The sequence below is a fragment of the Pogoniulus pusillus genome, chromosome 2, assembly GCF_015220805.1.
Source record: "Pogoniulus pusillus isolate bPogPus1 chromosome 2, bPogPus1.pri, whole genome shotgun sequence".
NCBI lineage: Eukaryota > Metazoa > Chordata > Aves > Piciformes > Lybiidae > Pogoniulus > Pogoniulus pusillus.
The window spans coordinates 20768431-20789165 of NC_087265.1; the positions used below are offsets into that span (position 1 = coordinate 20768431).

Sequence of the window (20735 nt, forward strand, 5' to 3'; positions counted from 1 at the left end):
CCATGTCAGTTTACACAAAGACATTGTGGACAGGATGAGTGTTTAAAAGACAATGCTGAAAGCTTCGTGCCTGCCTTTCACCTCCAATTGATTTAATTAGGCCTTGGGGGGCGGGAGCGGTCACCCCAAACTTGGAAGGTAATGTGGGATCTGTAAGAGACACCAGCTGTGAGAAGCAAAACACAAATAAAGCATCTCTGCCCTTGGCAACTTCTGCCTGTAGCTCCTTTGTGTAATTGCAGAATCACAGAACCTTAGAGGTTGGAAGGGACCTCCAGAGATCATCAAGTCTGACCTCCCTGCCAAGGCAGGATCCCCTAGGGTAGTTCACACAGGAATTCATCCAGGCAGGTTTTGAAAGTTTCCAGAGAAGGAGGCTTCACAACCAGTCTGGGCAGCCTGTTCCAGAGCTCTGTCACCCTCACTACAAAGAAGTTTCTCCTCATGTTGAGGTGAAACCTTCTATGTTCCAGTTTGTAGCTGTTGCTCCTTGTCTTATTGCTGCTGACCATGGAAGAGAGATTGGCCCCAGCCACTTGACACCCACCCCTCAGATATTTGTACACATTGACCAGATCTCCTCTCAGCCTTCCCTTTGCTAGACTAAAAAGTCCCAGGGCTCTCAGTCTTTCTTCATAGGGGAGACACTCAAGTCCCCCAGTCATCCTCATGGCTCTAAGTAAACCCATGTGGCATCGAGTTCAAGATAGAAAGGTGCTCAAGCTTCCTTTTCCCCCCTTGTTCTCATCCTCTGTATACAATGGATAAATGCTAATATATTTGGAAGGCCTACAGTATTACAGCTGAACTTCCTGAGTGGGAAAAGAAAAGTATTTGGACACGAATAAAGTCCAAATTTAGTAGAAAATTATTACTTAAAACTCTACCCCAGAGACTTCCAACACAGGCACAGCATGTTCCACAGTCTATAAACTTCTCAGCTGAGCTGACAAGATGTTGTTCTTTATTTGTTTCAGGGAAGCCCAGGCCCTAGTGGGACTCCTGGTGATCCAGGCCCACCAGGTCTTCAGGGTATGCCTGGAGAAAGAGGGATTGCTGGAACACCTGGTCCAAAGGGCGATAGAGTAAGTCTAGTTACTTCTGAGACACCTGGTAGAATCACCAGAATGCTGCTGTTGTGCCAGGGTATGAAGCACTCAACCTTCAGTGTCATAACTGAGGTTCTCTGGGTGTCTCCACAGGGCGGTGTAGGCGAGAAAGGCGCTGAAGGCACAGCTGGTAACGATGGGGCACGAGTAAGTGAATCTCTCACTCTTTCTGTTTATGGTGCTGGAGGTGCTCAGCCCATAAACACTACTCTGCTTGGTGACATCATGGATTGGCAGTCATTCTCAGTCCCACATTCCTCCAAATTTGCTCTTCAAGTATTTCAGTATTGCTGTACATGACATTTTGTTATCACAGAATCACAGAAACATCCAGGTTGGAAAAGCCCCTCAGGATCACCAAGTCCAAGCTCTAACCTTACTCTACAAGATTCACCTTAAACCATATCCCTAAGCACCACACCCAAAGACACTTAAACACTTCCAGGGTGGGTTACTGAGCCACCTCCCTGGGCAGCTCATTCCAGTCCCTGACCACTCTCCCTGTGAAAAACTTTTTCCTAATGTCCAATCTGAACCTCCCCAGACTCAGCTTGAGCCCATTCCCCCTTGTTCTGTCTCCAATTCCCTGTGAGAAGAGACCAGCAGCAGCCTCTCCACAATGTTCCTTCAGGTAGTCTAGACAGTTCCAAGCCCCTGTTTTGTGAAATCAGTAATGGGATTTAAGATGCTACAGAATCACAGAATGGTAGGGTTTGGAAGGGACCTCTGGAGATCATCCAGTCCAGCCCTGCTGCTAACATGGGTATGCCTACATCAGGTTGCAGAGGAATGTAGTGGGTTTTGAAAGTCTCAAGGATTCCCAGAAGTAGCAGTTTCCTTTGGGATTCACTTATCTAAATACAATTAAAATATGAAAAAAGTTAGGCAGACATCAACAGCCAAAAAAGCAAAACCCTCAGTTCTGACTCTTGGGCTAAGAGTCCAAGATGCCTCCTCATTGTTTGGATTGAGCTGCCCATGTTCTGCCCTTAGTTTCACAGGTGAAAACTGCTGTAAGCATACTGAGCCCCAAATGAGCAGTGTGCCACTGGCGCGTGTGAGAGCTTTGAACTTGGCTGGCCTGCTCACATGCAGTAAATCCAGTGTGGTCAAGATATGTTGCATGGACACTTCTGCGTAGGCCAACACTTCAGTAATTCCTAATGGGGTGTATGTGTATGCATGGCCTATCTTTTCTTCCCAGAAGCTGTTGCTAGTCAGTTTTTGTGTAATCAGAGAATCATTGAGGCTGGAAAAGACCTCTGAGATCATCAAGTCCAAATTATGACCTAACATCACCACATCAGCTAAACCATGCTAACAAGTGCCACATCCAATCTTTAAACACCTCCAGGGATGGTGACTTCACCACCTCCCTGGACAGTCCATTCCAGTGCCTAATCACCCTTTCCCTGAGGAAGTGTTTCCTAACATCCAAGCTAAACCTCCCGTGGCACAGCTTCAGGCCATGCCCTCTTGTCCTGTCACTGGCTGCCTGAAAGAAGAGCCTGACCCTCACCTGACTGCAACTTCTTTTTAGATAGTTGTAGGGAATGATAAGGTCTCTTTTAGCCTCCTTTTCTGCAGACTGAACACCCTCAGCAACTTCAGCCTCTCCTTATCAGCCTTCCCCTCCAGCCCCCTCCCCAGTCTTGTTGCTCTCCTCCAGACCCACTCCAGCACCTCAATATCCTTGCAATGAGGAGCTCAGAGCTGCACACAGTGCTCGAGGTGAGGCCTCACCAGTGCTGAGTACAGTGGCAGAATCACATCCCTGTCCCTGCTGTATATCTGATACAGGCCAAGATGCCATTGGCCTTCTGTGCCAGCTGGGCACACTGCTGGCCCATGTCCAGCCTGCTGCCAGTTGGCACTCTCAGGTCCCTCTCAGCCGGGCTGCTCTCCAGCCACTTATGCCCCAGTCTGTAGTGCTGCATGGGGTTATTGTGGCCATAGTGCAGGACCCTGCACTTGTTCCTGTTGAATCCCATACCACTGGCCTCAGCCCATTGACCCAGTCTGTCTGGGTCCCTCTGCAGCATCTTCCCACCCTCCAGGAGATCAGTTCTCCCTCCCAACTTGGTGTCATCTGCAAATGTAACGACAATAAATTGTGTCTGTCTGAGATTTCTGGGGTTTGTGTGCTAACTGCTAGGTGTTTGGAAACCTGAGATAGAAGGAAAAGATGGTGGTTCTGGATGGATGGACTGTATTTCTAGTTAAAGAGAAGGTTTTTTTGCAGACACCCTAGCACACAGAAGCACTAACTAACAGCAGCTGAAAACTGGAATTTCTTTACGAGTCAGATAGGCTCTAAAGACACAGAACAGTTCTCAGTCAGTGTAATGCTCCACATCTTATGGGAACTAATGAACAGATAAAGCAATGCTCAAGTAAATGTACTAGATAGGTATCTATAGATATCTCTGCTACCAATCACTGGGGCACTGATGCTGATGCAGTATCCTTGGTGAATTCACCTTTGTTGTATTTCTCCTCAGTTTGAACTAAGTTACAGAGGTGATCGTTTGGGGAGGGTGAATTTTGTTGTAGATGAAGTTGGTGAAAGCTTGAAGTTGGTGAAAGCTCTGCTTCTAGTGAAAGAGGATCACAGCTGGGATATCTGAATAGTGCTGCAGGAGTGTGACATAGATTCATAGAGTCATAGAATCAACCGGGTTAGAAGAGACTTCCAAGAACATCCAGTCCAACCTAGCATCCTAGCCCTATCCAATTAACTAGACCATGGCACTCAGTGCCTCATCCAGTCTTTTTTTGAACACTTCCATGGATGGCAACTCCACCACCTCCCTGGGCAGCCCATTCCAATGGCAAAGAAAAAGAAATATAGTGCGAGGCCCTTTCCTGTGTCTTATAACCTCAAACATACAAGTGATGGATTTGGATGGAGACTGAAACCTTTTTGCCTGACTGCCCTGTGAAGAGGAAAAGGAAGAGTTTTCAAGATAAAAGTTAATCTTCAAAAGTGATGATTACCTTAACATTAATTTAAGCAATGAAATATCAGCAGGAGAACTTCTGGGCAAGTGTGGGGAGAAGGATCCAATTTCCTCCCTGCGAGAGCAAAATAAAGCCAGAGGTTTTGTTTTTCTATCATTGGCCATATTAGTAAATGCTGCAGAAAGTAGAAGGTGAGGTTAGAGCAGAAAAAAATATTATAAATGAAAGCAGGAATTTTGAGATGTGAGATTTTGGCCAATGGGAGAGAAAATGGAAGGAAACTAGGTAAAAAATGTGCCAAGATGTCAGAGATAGTAGGGAAGAATTTAAAGGAACAAAAAAGCCTATGGTAATAGTAACACATGAGCAGTTTTAAAGTGTCACTTTTTAAACTTCCTTTTGCCTTTATTTCTTCAAAAGGGTCTCCCTGGTCCAATAGGCCCAATGGGTCCTGCAGGTCCTACAGGTGAAAAGGTAACAATTTTTTTATGCCACTCATTTCTGAAGTTTTTTAATATCACCATATTTTGTTGCCACTTCTGTTACTTGTCTAACAAATTATTTGGGAAATAACCTTGAATTTCATATTTTAAGGGTGAACCAGGTCCACGAGGTCTAGTTGGTCCTCCTGGCTCCCGTGGAAACCCTGTGAGTAAACATGTTTGGGTTTTTGTTGCCTGGCATAAGTTAACAGTATCTAACGCTCATCCAAACTCTAGGTTTTGTCTCCCTTGCTGGTATATTTGCCTCTTTCTCTTCCCCTTTCTTGACAACCTGTAGCTTTATACTGTTGCTGTGCACTTGCAAAGCTGTTGGCAGATTTTGTTCTTCTGTCCTGTACTTGGTTTAGGGCAAGCTTTATACAGAGTTACTCTCATCTGTGTCTCTCCTGAAAAGAGGACACCAATGAATTGTTTAATTCTTTTAAAATGCATGCCCATACCAGATACTACCAGACACACACCAAATATTTAGATGGAGAAAGCACAGAAGTCTATCTCAGTTTGCTTATAACTACACCAACTCTTGTCATCTTCATTCTGTTTGTGATTTTAAGGGCTAACTGATTAGGGAGTTAAGGGCTCAGCCCTTCCAGGTCCTTCATGCTGCTTGGAATTGATTAGGCATCTGTCATAAATCAGAGCAGCCTTACTTCCAGTGTAAATTGGAATAGCTTCCACCCCTCTGGGGAGTGCTGGATCTTGGCAGCCTTCAGCACCTTCTTCTCCAAACATACGTTGTGTGGAAAGTGCAGCTGAAGCAGCTCATAACCCATTCTGACCTTGTAAAAGAACACATTTTTGAGCTATTCTTCTTTTCCCAGTCTATTGGAATGATGGGTTGCATAAAGCAAGTGCACTCTGGCTAATCCTGCTATCACTGCAAGTACTTGCGAGCAGAATTTCTCCTGTTGTGGTTTTAGTGCCTGCCACCTGCCTTCCATCTCTAAATCCTGAAAGCCACCTCCATATAGTCTCAAGTGTGGGGCAGACTTCAACATGACAGTTAACAACATTTATAGTGTTGCTCAGAGATCCTTTGATGCAAATTAATAGAAGAAGTGAATAATAGACTTAGGACAGTAAATAGTTAACATCCTTTCTTGTATGTTTAATTGTAAGTTATTCAGCTTGTAGAAAGGATTTTATTTTTAATTTGGTGTGTTAAATACAGTTTTTCTGCATTCTTTGAGCAGGGTTCCCGAGGAGAAAATGGTCCAACTGGTGCTGTCGGTTTTGCTGGTCCTCCGGTATGTGTTTTGTAACATTAATGAGTTGCCTTTAGTCATACTCAGTTTCCTTCATCAGAAATAATATTGCAGGGCTCTAGAATGTGATTCGCTGGGTGGGTTTTTTTGTGGCAAAAAGAGCTATTTTTTTTTCCATCAGTGTATTAAGTAAAGAAAAAGGCCAACAACCACCCTAGATGCTTGAAAAGTGGTTTAGTTACCATTATGTAATTGTTCATCAGATTTTGTATTTTCATGTATATGTTATGTTGCTCCTTTGGGATTAAGATGAAGCAGGTTACAAAGTGTTGTCTGCTGAAAGTAGCAAAGATTTGAGTATCATAGAGCAGCAAGATTTTGAGTATCATAGAGTCGTAGAATTGTCTGGGTTGGAAGTGACCTTTGAAGGTCATCCTGTCCAACCCCCTCTGCAGTCGGCAAGGACATCAATATTACAGTATCACTGAGGTTGGAAGAGACCTCATAGATCATCAAGTCCAACCCTTTACCACAGAGCTCAAGGCTAGACCATGGCACCAAGTGCCACGTCCAATCCTGCCTTGAACAGCCCCAGGGACGGCGACTCCACCACCTCCCCGGGCAGCCCATTCCAGTGTCCAATGACTCTCAGTGAAGAACTTTCTCCTCACCTCCAGCCTAAATTTCCCCTGGCACAGCCTGAGGCTGTGTCCTCTCGTTCTGGTGCTGGCCACCTGAGAGAAGAGAGCAACCTCCTCCTGGCCACAACCACCCCTCAGGTAGTTGTAGACAGCAACTACATCAGGCTGCCCAGAGTAGCAAAGACAGGAAAGAAATGGAAGGCTTGTGTTTTTTCAGTGGGTACCCCAAACAGCCTAAATACTGTGCTTCAGACCTTTCACAAAGAGTCAGGCGCCTGCTTCCCTTGATGGGGGAAAAGAACAACAAAAAAAGACCGGCAAAGATAATGTTTATTCAGTCTCTTTTGCTTTTAGGTATGTAATAGATGCTGCAGAAAATAGAAAAACATAAAGGAAAGAAAAATATGAGTTAGAGAAGGAAATATTGTAAATGGAAATTCTGACTTTGCAGGCTTCAGAAAATCCTATCTGTGACCTGAGCTGTTGCAGTTGCCTTGAACCATTGAGCCAATACACTGTTCTCTGGACAGATTTATTCTCCTGGTTTATTTTGCTTTCCAGAAATTCCCTGCAAAATGTCTTTGCTGTGCTACAGTGATTTGGTGTTCTTTGACCTGGTGCCTCTTCTAAATATTATTTCTTATAGGGCCCTGATGGTCAGCCAGGTGTGAAAGGTGAACCAGGAGAACCTGGCCAGAAAGGAGATGCTGGATCTCCAGGACCACAGGGTCTTGCTGGGTCTCATGGTCCACCAGTAAGTATAAATAATGTCAGAGAACCAGTGGCAAAGGCTGATCCTGCTTGTCACCTCTCTTGGGTATTCATTGTTACCTCTCTTTCTTCTTTCCTCTTAGGGCCCTTCAGGTGTTCCTGGTCTGAAAGGTGGTAGAGGAACTCAGGGTCCACCTGTAAGTAGATTTTAATTTTTGTGACCTGACTGAAGATAATGTAATACTGAAATTTTACGTCCTGTGTATCGTTCCTTGTCTCAGCTTGTTTCTCACAGTTTGTAATTATAACATTAACTCGTTACTTCAGCTGAGAAGGTTTGAAGTAACCTGTGCTGGCATTAAAATGTTTTCTTTTTCAGGGTGCTACTGGCTTCCCAGGATCTGCTGGAAGAGTTGGGCCTCCAGGACCTACTGTAAGTCAATTGTAGAATCATAGAACAGCTTAGGCTGGAAGAGACCTCCGAGATCATTTAATCCAACCTCCCTGCCGTGGGCAGGGGTACCTCTCTCTCAGCTAGACCAGGTTACTCAAGGCGCCATCCAACCTGGCCTTGAACAGCTCCAGGGAGGTAAAATCTACAACCTCCCTGGACAATCCATTCCAGAGTCTTGCCACCCTCATAGTGAAGAATTTCTTCCTCAGATCCACTCTAAGTCTGTCCTTCTTCAATTTAAATCCATTTCCTCTCGTCCTATTGTCTGGCCTTCCTGTAGGTTCCCTTCAGGTATTGGAAGGCAGTTATAAAGTCCCCATGGAGTCTTCTCTTTTCCAGGATGAACAACCCCAGTTCTCTTAGCCTATCCTCACGCCAGAGGTGTTCATATTCCTAATGGGTGTGTTCCATAACTGGGTCATTGTAAATCTGTAGAGCAGATGAAGAAAGGAAGGTGGACCAATGCTCATGGTCTCATGCAATAAAAGAGAATGGCCTCTCAGCACTGACTTTAGTGACTGCATGCTTACATCTGACTTCACTAAGTAAAACTCCTTAGTCTTGGGCTTGATCCGGTATATGTGCATCCAAATTAGTGAAAAGCTCTTCACTGAGTTAAGTAGGGCTCGAGTTGTTCAAGTTGCTCTAATGAATTAATTGCTTAGAGGAGCAAAACAGCAAACTCCATATCTTCCTGTAGTTTATTTAATCTCATTTATTTGATCACACATGAGATTATAATAACTCCCATTCACACTTTGACCCCTCCTTAGAGTGTACACATTTGTAGCTGTGGTAGTCTGAGGGGTCCCAGGGTTCCGGGGTCCCAGGGTTCCAGGTTCCCTTAAGAAAACCACAGAGACAAAGTCCCAGCCCAGGGGATGGAGCAGGTAGTCTCAGGATGTTGTAATATTGTTATTCTATTCCACTTGGCAGTATCACAGCTTACAAGGCAGTGCCTGGCTGCTACATTTTCTCTTCCCCCCCCTGCCTCTCCTCCCTTCACTTCCGCTCTCCGTGCAGAGCGCATCCCTCCTTGTCTCATGGTCTGTGTGTGGGAGATGGCTCCCAGCTGGCAGGCAATCCTGAGCTGCCTCATGCAGGCCTAAGCTGGGGAGGGCAGTTCTGGCCTACTCTCAGGCCTGCTGAGGGTGAAGGGGTGGAGGATTTCTAAGTGATTTTAGTCCAGTAGACCTGACTGAGCTTGTGGATGTGTTCATTCTACCTGATTGCCTTTTGCATATATGCTCCTGTGAAGGGAATCTCTCTTGAAACTTCTGTTTAGTGTCTTCATTCTTACTCTTCAAAAGGAGTAAGAGTTCTTTCTGTCCTCCCATCCTGGATAGCTTGTGGCCTCAAACTGGGACAACAGCTAATCAAAATGTGGTTCTTAGCTTCTCCTTACGAGGAGAGGCTGAGGGACCTGGGGCTTTTCAATCTGGAGAAGTCTGAGAGGAGATTTCATCAATGTTTATAACTATCTGAGGGCTGAGGGTCAGGAGGGGAGGGACAGGCTCTGCTCACTGCTCCCTGAGATAGGACAAGGAGCAATGGATGGAAGCTGCAGCACAGGAGGTTCCAGCTCAACACAAGGGGGAACTTCTTTACTGTAAGGGTCACAGAGCACTGAAACAGGCTGCCCAGAGAGGTTGTGGAGTCTCCTTCTCCAGAGATTTTCAAGACCTGTCTGAATGCATTCCTGTGTGACCTGAGCTAGATTGTGTGGTCCTGCTGTGGCAGGGGGGTTGGACTGGATGATGTCTTTGAGTCCCTTCCCACCCCTGACATCCTGCGATCCTGTGCAGTTGTCCTGACCAGAAGAGTGTCCAATGTAAAGTGGTGTTTTAACCTCCTTAGGGAGCTGTGGGGCCTGCTGGGCCTATCGGTGAGCCAGGAAAAGAAGGTCCCCCAGGTCTCCGTGGTGATCCTGGTTCTCATGGCCGTGTGGGAGATCGAGGGCCAGCTGGACCTCCTGGCGGTCCTGGAGACAAGGGTGACGCCGGGGACGATGGGCAGCCGGTATGTCCCGCTTGATCTGGCCAACTCTCCTTAGGCCAACTCCTATCTTGTTGTTACTCCCCCTGTTGCAGCTGGGACAACAGTAATGTTGTTTTATCCTTTGTGGATTTCAGGGCCCGGATGGCCCCCCTGGTCCAGCAGGAACTACTGGCCAAAGAGGTATTGTTGGTATGCCAGGACAGCGAGGGGAAAGAGGCATGCCAGGGCTGCCGGGGCCTGCAGTAAGTAACAGTCAAGTCAGTACACCACCAGCCCTGGGCTTTCTTTGGTCTTTGTCGGACTGAGAAAGTGGTTCTCCATAGCATGGAGAGAGGCCCAGAAAACTCCATCTGCATGAACCCATACAGAGAGAATAGTAAATTACTACACGAGGTGGGAGAGTTTATTTCTGCTGTAATGGAAGATCTGAGCCTGAAATAAGAGTAAGTGCATAACAGCATTGAGACTTCTAGTTAAAATGTTCCTATCTGACTTAAAATTAGATCCTTGAAAGAAAAAACAAACCAGTAAGTCCAGACTGCTCATTAATTGCCTGAAGGTCACTTGAATGTGAGTAAATAAATGCCCTTTCGTAAGTTGTGACATACAGTCTTCAGAACTGCCATTTGTGCTCTTTTTGCTCTCATGCAGGGTTTATAGATACCTTTTGGCAAGTCTAATGATCCAGGAGATCATTAAGTCATTAAGCAGATATGAGTGAAAAGGATGATATGGAGGATCTGCCATTACTACTGATAGTAAATTGACTTCAAGTGCACCTTCCAGTCATTAAAAGGCTGTTCAAGAGCAGCTAACGCAAATAACCTGCTTAAAAATACACAGTGTATGAAATAGATACTCAAAATCTATCAGGACACTTTTCCTTGCCAGTTTGGCTGGATTTATGAATAGTAGGCAAAAGGTTTTGGTTCTCTTTGTGTTTTGTGATTAAAATCTTGGTATGGTATTTCTCATATTTTTTTTTTTTTTTTTTTTTTTTTTTAGGGGACACCAGGGAAACAAGGGCCCACAGGGCCACCTGGTGATAAAGGTCCCCCAGGTCCTATTGGCCAGTCAGGCGCCACTGGACCTGTAGGGGAAGCCGGCCCAGAAGTAAGTATTAGAACCTCACAGGTGCAAAAATCCTCTAGTGGTCGTTCTCTTTGACTTGAAGTTAGAGGTAGAGAACAGCTTTTTAGTTCTTCTTACTATAATGCAAGATGACAGAGCTAATTAGTTGCCCTGTTTTCATTCTATGCCTATAGGGACCTGCTGGTAATGATGGCACTCCTGGAAGAGATGGGGCTGTTGGAGAACGTGTAAGAACATATTGTTTTCTTAGATCACTTTTGGAGATCTCCCTTTTACTATTGACTTACTGACAGTAGTTACTTAGCTACTCTGTTAATCTGAGAGTGGAACATGTCCTGAAAGTGTATCATAGCTTTGAATAAGTAGCACCCCTCAAAATTGAGAAGATCTGGCTAGAGGCTAAGGACACCTGCTTCCACAATTTCAGGGCTGAATTCTTACAGAAGAATGTCTTTGTGGATTGTGATTGCTAGAAAATACATTAGCAATGCCAGAGTCCTGTTGCTGTGATCTAGTCCAGTCCTCTCTAGATAAATAATGTTGAAATTGTGTTTTGCAGGGTGATCGTGGGGAACCTGGCCCTGCAGGCTTACCAGGTTCCCCAGGGGGGCCAGGAACTCCAGGTCCTGTTGGCCCTCCAGGAGATGCAGGTCAAAGAGGTGAAACTGTAAGTGATATTTTCCTTTTATCAATACCTTTGTTTATAAAAATCAGCTGATGCATTTGCTTTTGTGCATTGCTTCACATCTCTTCTTTGTGCTACCTTTGTAGGGCTCTCGAGGTCCCATGGGTCCCCCAGGTCGTGCAGGAAAAAGAGGTTTGCCTGTGAGTTCTCCACAGTCACTCTGGTTTTATCTGAGAGACTTCTTGCAGGAACGTATATTGGAAACTGAGCCCTGACTGGAATGCTGAACAGGGCTTCAGCTTTTAGTGTTCTGATTAGAAGTGGATGCAGGTGGTCTTCTGAGCTGCAAAGCTGTAGAAGTCTAGTTGTATATTTCTACACTCTCTTCAAAAATAGTTTTGAGAGCAATAGCAGATGCATTGCAAGCCTCTTTAGTTGGAGGTGTGCTGCTGTCTGGATGATGGTGCAGGACCTAAGTTAGCAAATGGCTGGAGTCCGTATTTGATGCTTATCAGACAAGGGCTAAAGAAATGAATGCAGAACAAAAAAGACCAATTTTTAGATAAAAATGGTGGAAGTAGAACAGAATCACCTGTTCCTTAATTCAACTAAGGAGATTCTGACTTCAGTCCAAGTGGGAAAACAAACCAACCCCATCTTTTTGTGTTACATAATTCTTTTACAATCCAAGCTTGAAACACCCTAAGCAGATGTCTGCTTAGAGGCAAGAAAAGCTTATTGATAATGATGCCATTGATGAAGTATTTGGAATCTGGCACGAGAAATTTAGCATGCAGTTTGGGCTGAGAAATATAGAATTGAAAGCAGGAGCCAAATGGTTCTTGAATTAGTATAAGAAGTTTGAAACTATCATCAGAAATACCACAAATGAACTTGTAGTGGTAGCAGAAGCAAACTCTTTGTACTGGGGAGCCTGAGCACAGTTGTTAGGGTATGTTAACTTCAGTTGTCTTTTAACCACAGCGAAGGCAAAAAAGGAGCTGTGAGAAGATGCAGCATGGAAGGTTTCATACCGAAAATACTTTTCTCAGGAGTATGTGAGAGATCCTTAATGTTTGAATTACAGCTGCAAAAATAATTTGCTAGATTCTGTAAAGCAAAGACATTTGTCAGTCTTCATTTATTTATATTATTTACAATTTCTTTACATTATTTAATATCATTATTACAGGGCTTTGTTTTGCTGTCATGATGTAAAAAGACCACATTTTCCACAACTCTAATTAGGCACCACACAGATTTCTGTAATTACTTACTTATTCTTTGGTAAAAAATATGTAGGTTCTTGGAGCTGCCTCAGCTTTATCTTCTTCCTGTCTTGAGAAGCTGATTGCAGTTCCTAAAAGCAAATGAGGGGATTTTGAGGTTGGGTTGTTGTTTTTTTTTCCCCCAGTCTAGAATTTTACATTTCATCACTGATATTTTCAGGGTCCCCAAGGACCTCGTGGTGACAAAGGTGACCATGGCGATCGAGGTGACAGGGGTCAGAAAGGACACCGGGGTTTCACTGGGCTTCAAGGTCTTCCTGGTCCTCCTGTAAGTCATTCCTTTTTTTTTTTTTAATTTATTTTTTTTACTTTAACTTTATTTCCTTGCCAGATAAATATTGTATTAGGAACATAGTTAGAGAAAATAGAAAAACAAATGGGAGTTATTTGGTTTTGTTTTTTTTCTCTGAAAGGTGCTTGTGAGTGGCCTGACTGTCCATACTTGGAAATATTTTTAATGTAGTTTTACATCCCTGTTGCAGGATGAGATAAAACACAGAAAATAATTGTTTGGAAGAAACCTTCAAGATCATCCAGTCCAGCCCTTGACCCAGCACTGAAGGGTCAACACCGAATCATATCCCTAAGCACCAGGTCCACAGTCTGCTTGAACCGCCTCAGGGACGGTGACTGAAGCACTGCCCTAGGCAGACCATTCCAATGTTTGAGAACCCTTCCAGTGAGAAAATATTCCCCAATATCCAGCCACCTACCCTGCCACAGCTTGTAACCACTTCCTCTAGTCCTGTTGCTTGCCACCAAGGAACAGATTCTGCCCCCTTCTCCCTCCAACCTCCCTTCAGGTAGCTGTGGAGAGCAATGAGGTCTCCCTCAGCCTCCTCTTCTCCAGACTGAAGAACCTCAGCTCTGTCAGATGCTCCTCATAGGCTCGAGGCTTTTCATGAGCCTCACTGCCATTCTCTAGACACTTAATAATTTCAGTGGCAATTTAATGGGATGCCATGGAAAACTGATTTTTTCTTTACATTTATTCACTGATCTTGCAAGTTTCAATACGGAGGGCAGGAGACAGCATGGAGAAAAGGAGTCTACAAAAAAACCACAACACCCACAGCATCTTAATCACTTCATAATAGAGCTATTACTTAATCTTTTGCAAGACAGTCTGATTCTAAATGTCATGAAATCTGCTGGAACGTGTCCAGAGAAGGGCCATGAGAATCATCAGAGGGCTGGAGCTCCTCTCCTCTGAAGACAGGCTGAGACAGTTGGGGCTGTTCAGTCTAGAGAGGAGAAGACTCTGAGGAGACCTTATTGTAGCCTTCCAGTATCTAAAGAGGGCCACAGGAAAGCTGCTGAGGGACTTTTTAGGATGTCAGGTAATGATAGGACTGGGGGAAATGGAGCAAAATTAGAAGTGGGTAGATTCAGATTGGATGTTAGGAAGAAGTTCTCCAACATGAGGGTGGTTTGCCTGGTGAGATGGTGGAAGACTCATCCCTGGAAGTTTTTAAGACCAGGTTGGATGTGTCTCTGAGCAACGTGATCTAGTGTGAGGTGTCCTTGCCCATGGCAGGGGGCTTGGAACAAGATGATCCTTGAGGTCCCTTCCTGCCCTGACAATTCTGTGATTCTACGAAAGCAAGGCTTTTCTGCAGAAACATATGCAGCTGAGCACCAGTGCATTCTATTAATCTAAATGAATAGAGTTGTTTCTCTGTCTGTGACAAGAGAGAGCAGTAGTAGAGAAAGTGAATCCTAAGAGGGAAAGGTGCTCCTCATTGTTTGGGTACATTATAATTCTGTTCATACAGTATTGGGTGCTTATCATACATCAATTCTTCCAAACTTTCATATACCTTAAATGCCATAATGACACAATCATTTCTTCTGTTTAGGGTCCTATTGGTGAACAGGGCAGTCCAGGTATTCCAGGCCCATTTGGTCCTCGGGTGAGTATAATGGTTGAGGTTTAAGGTCCTTTTTGCTTGCAGATTTTTCCCACAGATTTCTCTTTCTGTTTTTTCTTTCAGTGCTTTTTATTGGCTTCAGAAGCATGTGATGATCTTTTGCTGAAAGACATTACCTTGCTTAATACAGTAAACCTTCGACATAAGAGCAGTTTATAGGTAGATAGAAAGGTCAGTTCAGAGTGGCCACAGGGCAGCAGTCTCTTTTTACAGGCACTTTTCCTGCAGCTGATTCAAACCATCAATGTGGCAGCTCTGCCAGTTGCTACTGTGCCTTTTATAACCCCTATATGTCCTTCACCCAAAAGCAAAGGAGAAATCTGACTCCCTTGAATGTTCCCAAGGAGCAGGAGTTTGTACACACATGGGCATGCAGCAGGTATTTCAGTGTGGGGGGCGTCTGGAGCTGATCCCACTTAAATGGTTTAGGAAAAAATATGCAGCTGATCCAAGGCTGAGGTGACTTCAAGACTGAAACTGCCTTCTTAATTTTAGAGAAGAAGAAAAAGGAGGTTGTGATAAGACAGGAAAGTTTAGACTGCTTCCTGAGAGGATATTGCTTGTAAAAGGCTGTTTTAAATGACTGTGTTATTAAATGCTAAAATGCTTTCTCTCCCTTGTATTTTCTAGGGTCCTCCAGGTCCAGTTGGTCCTTCTGGCAAAGATGGAAGTCCTGGTCCACTTGGGCCAGTTGGGCCTCCTGGTGTTAGAGGGACTGTAGGAGAAGCTGGACCTGAGGTAAATCAATGGGAACATGGAGGGAAAAGGTTACCTTCAAATAATGAGACTCTGAAAGGGCCATAGCATCACTTTCACAAACATTCTTGAGCTCAAGGAAAACCTGAAGATTTGATACATCTTCTACAACAAAGACCTAGGGTAACTGTGTATGAAAAGGCAAAATTACTTACTCATGTTTATCTACTGGACCTGTGACCGTCCCAGTCTAATCCACCTTTGCTCTCCTGAGGTCAAACTGACACTACTACAGTTAGCATACTGGATCCTGCTGGATCTGCATTTCACCATGGCTATTTGGCAAGCCAGGTCCAAATACTCAGGCTTAAGCACTGGTCAGCTACAAAGCCAGCAGCTCTCCAGAGGTGGCAATGAATTAGAAGAGGCTTGTGAGTGATTGCCAGCAGCATGCACCATCACACCTTGCATTTAGGAAAGATTTCAGCACAAACAGCTCAGACTGAGCTCAGCAGGCCTCTTCAGTCTGCTCTGAGATTTACAGGCATCAACTATGAGCTGATTCACAGCTCATGAAAAAATGGTTGGACCATTTAGTAAGAATTCCTAAACTCTTGCTAAACACCTCAGGCACATCCCACACTTGCCAGTTCATGAAACCCGAAGTCATAACAGGCAAGTTATGGAAAAAGCAAGGAAGAAGTGGAAAATACAGAGATGTGAGAAAAGGTTAGGCTGGGTGATCATGTGAAGAGCTTAAATATTGATATTGCTTAATTTGAGGGAGAAGTGGAGAAGGTAGATTAAAATAACAAGCAAGACAGAGAAGGCAGTTTCTAACGTTTTTCTGTCTTGTAGGGTGTGATGTTTCCTGTGTTTATGGTGTGCTGATAATCACCATGTTTCATTTGAATTTCTGCCAGTTATTGGTGTCTCCATTTCTGCTGAAGCACTAAGGATTGAATGCACAGTCCATGTAAAGTGCAAGAGTTTAATGTGCATCCAGATCCTGCATCTCAGAATCACAGAACTGTCAGGGTTGGAAAGGGGACTCCAAGGATCATCTAATTACAACCCCGCTGCCGCGAGCAAGGACAATTTCAACTAGATCAGGTTGCCCAGAGCCACATCCAGCCTGGCCATATCTGTGTAATGAGACTGTAAAAGAAATACTGCATACCAGTTACCTTACTTTTGCTTTCCACACTGGCTTGCTGCAACTATAAATTGGAACCAGAAAGCCAGATATAGATTGAAGATTTCCTTTGCCAGGTGGAGCATCTATTAGTTTGGGTATCTGCTTTGTAGTAAACATTCAGAGCACTTGTTGTGAATCCTGAAGTGATTTCCCTCAATGAGAATGCCATGTTCTGGTAGACCATCTGATGCATCAGAGCCTCAAACTGACAATGAGGGTGTGTAAGAGACTTCCTGCTGCCAAGCAAGAGCTGGCAGAGCCCACAGGTGGACATATGTCTATTAGCAGATCCATTATCACAATTCAGGTTGGCAGAAGGACCTCACAATGCATCACTCAGGAAGGAAAACACCTGCTCTGCCAAGTAGGGATGATGTAGATTGTGTCTCACATATCTGTAGCCAGAAAGCTCAGTGCCCTGCAGGGTAAGTGTAAAAGTATTTCTGGTACCAAATTTTCTGTTGAGGCTTTTCTAATTGAAAATCTGCTTGAAGTGACCCAGAGGAAGCAGACGTTTTTAGATTGATCTAAAAATCGTTTACAGCTGTTGGATGTTTTGAAGAAATAAAGTTATTAGGCAGGGATTTGAACAAGGAGAGACAAATGGCTTTGAAAAATGGAAGGAAGCCATTCATTGATTATTTCTTCCATTTGCAAAGTCTGAAATCAGGAGTAAGACAAAGCTGAGCAAGGTATTAGGACAGGCAGAGAGAGGGCATGAAGTGTTGAGAATGCCTCACATGTGGTGCTAATCTCTTGCCCCTGATCCTGGAAGTGTGAATTGTTTATCCTTAGATATCTGAGTTTTCCCTCTGCACTTGGAGGACTGGCCCTCAAGTTTTGTGTGTTTCAGTGGCTGGCTTTGCTATCATTTTACACAGTATTTATTCCACTGTTGCCTTTTCTGTTTCTTAACCTTAGGGTCCACCAGGTGATCCTGGCCCTCCTGGTCCTCCAGGCCCTCCAGGCCATCTCACTGCTGCCATTGGTGACATCATGGGGCACTATGATGATGCAATGGCAGATCCACTGCCAGAGTTTACTGAAGATGAGGCAGCCCCAGATGACCATAACAAAACAGACCCAGGGGTCCACGCCACACTGAAGTCACTGAGCAGCCAGATTGAGACCATGCGCAGCCCAGATGGCTCCAAGAAACACCCAGCACGGACTTGTGATGACCTGAAGCTGTGCCACCCGTCCAAGAAGAGTGGTCTGTATAAACACACCACCTCCTGTCTCTGCCATACCAGCCTCTCACATTGCTAGCAGATACTTGCTCACCTGCAGGAGTGGTCAGGCATTGGAACAGGCTGCCCAGGGAGGTGATTGAGACACTGCCCCTGGAGGTGTTCAAGAAATGTGTGGACATGGCACCCTGGGACATGGTTTAATGGCCATGGTGGTGTTGGATTGATGGTTGGACTCAATGATCTTAGAGTCCAACAATCCTGGGAACCATCTTCTATTGTTCTGTGTTTTCATAGAACCATAGAATGGTTTGGGTTGGAAGGGACCTCAAAGATCATCCAATTCCAATCCCCTGCAATAGGCAGGAGCACCTCCCACTGGAACAGGTCTCTCAAGGCCTCATCCAACTTGGCCTTGAACACTTCCAGGGAGGGAGCAGCCACAACCTCCCTGGGCAACCTGTTCTATTGTCTCACCACCTTCACTGAAAAGAACTTCTTCCTAACGTCCAGTTAAAGTCTCCCTTCTGCCAGTTTAAACACATTACTCTTCATTCTGTCATTACAAGACCTTGTCAGTAGTCCCTCCCCAGTCCTCCTGTAGGCCCCCTTCAGATACTGGACTAAAAGGTCTCCTCCAGAGTTCTCTGCTGCTGCTACTTAATAGCAGTTGGTGGGTGATAATGTGCACATATGTCATGTAGGACTTTCCCCAGTTTCTGTGAACTACCAGTGATAAATCAGAACAGACTGGAAGGCAGAGATAATTTGTGGCAGATTTTCCCCCTTTTCTGACACCTTGCCTCCAATATAAATATTAGGAGGGGCTGCCACTGGTTTCTTGTATCTAGGGAAAGCTGTCTTCTAGACAGTCTGTGTTCTATATCACAGCATCAGAGAAAGTTAAGGGTTGGAAGGGACCTTCAGAGGTCCTCCCCCATCACGTCCAACTGCCCTGCAAAGCAGGACTCCTTAGGGCACATCACACAGGAACGTATCCAGGTGGGTTTTGAAGATCTCTAGAGAAGGAGACTACACTTGGAGTGCCCAGGGATTTTGCAGTGGATTTAAACAACCTTAATCTTAAACAACTTGCATTGCCAAGTTTTGAAATATTTGAAAAACTGATCAGCTTGTACTTTGCATCACAGAATCAACCAGGTTGCAAAAGCCCTTCAGGATCATCAAGTCCAACCTATTACCCAACACCATCTATTCAGCTAAACCATGGCATCAAGTGCCATATCCAGTCTCTTTGTAAACACTTCCAGGGATGGTGACTCCACCACCGTCCTGGGCAGCCCATTCCAGTGACAAATAGATCTTTCTGTGAACAATTTTTTTTCCTCACATCCAGCCTAAACCTCCCCTGGTGCACTTTGAGACTGTGTCCATTTTTTCTGGTTGCCTGGGAGAAGTAACATTACACTATATACCTGATGCACACATCAAAACATGCATAAGATTATCAATCATAGAATCATTTAGATTGGAAAAGACCCCTGGGTTCAAGTCCAACCACTGACCCATACTCTACAAAATTCACCCTTAGACCATATCTGAACAACCTTTAATCATATCCGGGGTTAGTGACTGAACCACCTCCCTGGACAACCCATTCCAATGCCTGACCACTCTTGCTGGGAAAAAAATTTCCTAATGTCTAAACCTACCCAGTTGCAGCTTGAGGCCATTCCCTCTTGTTCTAGCACTAATTCTGATAGACCTGTGAGAAGAGACAGTGCCAAGCACTCTAAAACATCCTTTCAGGTAGTTGTAGAAAGCGATGAAGTCTCCCCTCAGCCTTCTCTTCCTCAAACTAACCAGCTCCAGCTCCTTCAGTTGCTCTTGATCTGATTTACTCTCCAATTCTGTGAAAGACATGCCTGGTTCCCTTGTGTTTTGTCCTGCCATGACTGACTTTTGCTTCCAACTCCACAGTTATTGCAAGGATCTTAATGTTTAGGAATCTCATTCTGTGTTCTTTGTAGGTGAATATTGGATTGATCCTAACCAGGGATGTGTTGAAGATGCTATAAAAGTCTATTGCAACATGGAAACTGGAGAGACCTGTATTTCTGCAAACCCATCTACTATACCACGTAAAACATGGTGGGCCAGCAGGTCAGCTGACATAAAGCCCATTTGGTATGGTGCTGATATGAACAGGGGATCACAGGTAACTAAATATGTTTAGTGGCTGTGTCTTTTTGCTATAAAACTTGTTTCCTTCTGGTTTAAAACTTCATCTGCCCTTCTGAATAGATTTTGCAACAGTCAGAACAGAATCACAGAGTCATTGAGGCTGGAAAAGATCTCTTGAGGTCATCAAGTCTATAACCTATCACCACAACATCAGCTAAATCGTGCCACCAAGTGCCACACCCAAACATTATAGCACTTGATCTACTCTCTTTGTGTTCAGTTGATTCTTATCAGAGTGTTATTATAGGAAAGAGCTGGGAAAGACAACCCAAGTGCATCTGAGGCAGGATTTACTCTAAGTATAGCATTGCTAGAATAGATTTATTTCTTTAGATTCCAAAAACCCTCTCATCTTCTCTGGCCTTCTACTTCGGTAATTCCCTATCCTTGTCCTTAAAAAATGCTCTTTCATCTTAATATATGATTTAAATGACTGCTATTCCAGCCTTTTTTTTTTTTCCCAGAAAGCTCATTGCCACTTAAAAATACAAACCTGACTTTGTACATTCTTTCAGCTAATCTCTTTTTAAGAGAAATCTGATTTTACCATATGTGTCAGAATGCTCCAGTCTGCAGGTAGACAAAAGTCCCACTCAGCTTTCTGTTGAGTTTCCCCTCTGTGCCAGCTTCTAAACATAGGCTTAACAACGATGCCAAACAGCCACAATTTGTGCTTTGCAATGCATAGAAGTAACTACAAGCTTTTGCTATTTCTATTCCTAGTTTATCAACTCAGAGGCAAAGAAAATGGTTTTCAGCCTTTATTTCATAGGAAGGAAGTAAATATATTTGAAATAAGGTTTGGTATATAACAATAGCACTGCTGTTATCAGTTGGTTCCTGAGGACAGTTCATAACTTCAGCAGCTGAGAACAGAGGTGACATTGAGAGCAGATGTGGTACTGATTGCTTTGAATTGACTGGGGG

At 44.3% G+C, this 20735-nt stretch overlaps 1 protein-coding gene across 1 annotated transcript in view; it reads left to right on the forward strand.

Moving 5' to 3' along the window:
- The window catches only part of COL5A2 (collagen type V alpha 2 chain), a 167569-nt gene that overhangs the window by 140930 nt on the left and 5904 nt on the right, over positions 1-20735 (forward strand). The window contains exons 34-52 of the mRNA XM_064158033.1: positions 978-1085; positions 1203-1256; positions 4491-4544; positions 4665-4718; positions 5767-5820; positions 7066-7173; positions 7274-7327; positions 7510-7563; positions 9442-9603; positions 9717-9824; positions 10588-10695; positions 10848-10901; positions 11234-11341; positions 11446-11499; positions 12749-12856; positions 14448-14501; positions 15150-15257; positions 17335-17626; positions 19595-19782. Coding sequence (XP_064014103.1) covers positions 978-1085; positions 1203-1256; positions 4491-4544; positions 4665-4718; positions 5767-5820; positions 7066-7173; positions 7274-7327; positions 7510-7563; positions 9442-9603; positions 9717-9824; positions 10588-10695; positions 10848-10901; positions 11234-11341; positions 11446-11499; positions 12749-12856; positions 14448-14501; positions 15150-15257; positions 17335-17626; positions 19595-19782 — 1884 coding nt within the window. The remainder of the gene's footprint in view (positions 1-977; positions 1086-1202; positions 1257-4490; positions 4545-4664; positions 4719-5766; positions 5821-7065; positions 7174-7273; positions 7328-7509; positions 7564-9441; positions 9604-9716; positions 9825-10587; positions 10696-10847; positions 10902-11233; positions 11342-11445; positions 11500-12748; positions 12857-14447; positions 14502-15149; positions 15258-17334; positions 17627-19594; positions 19783-20735) is intronic.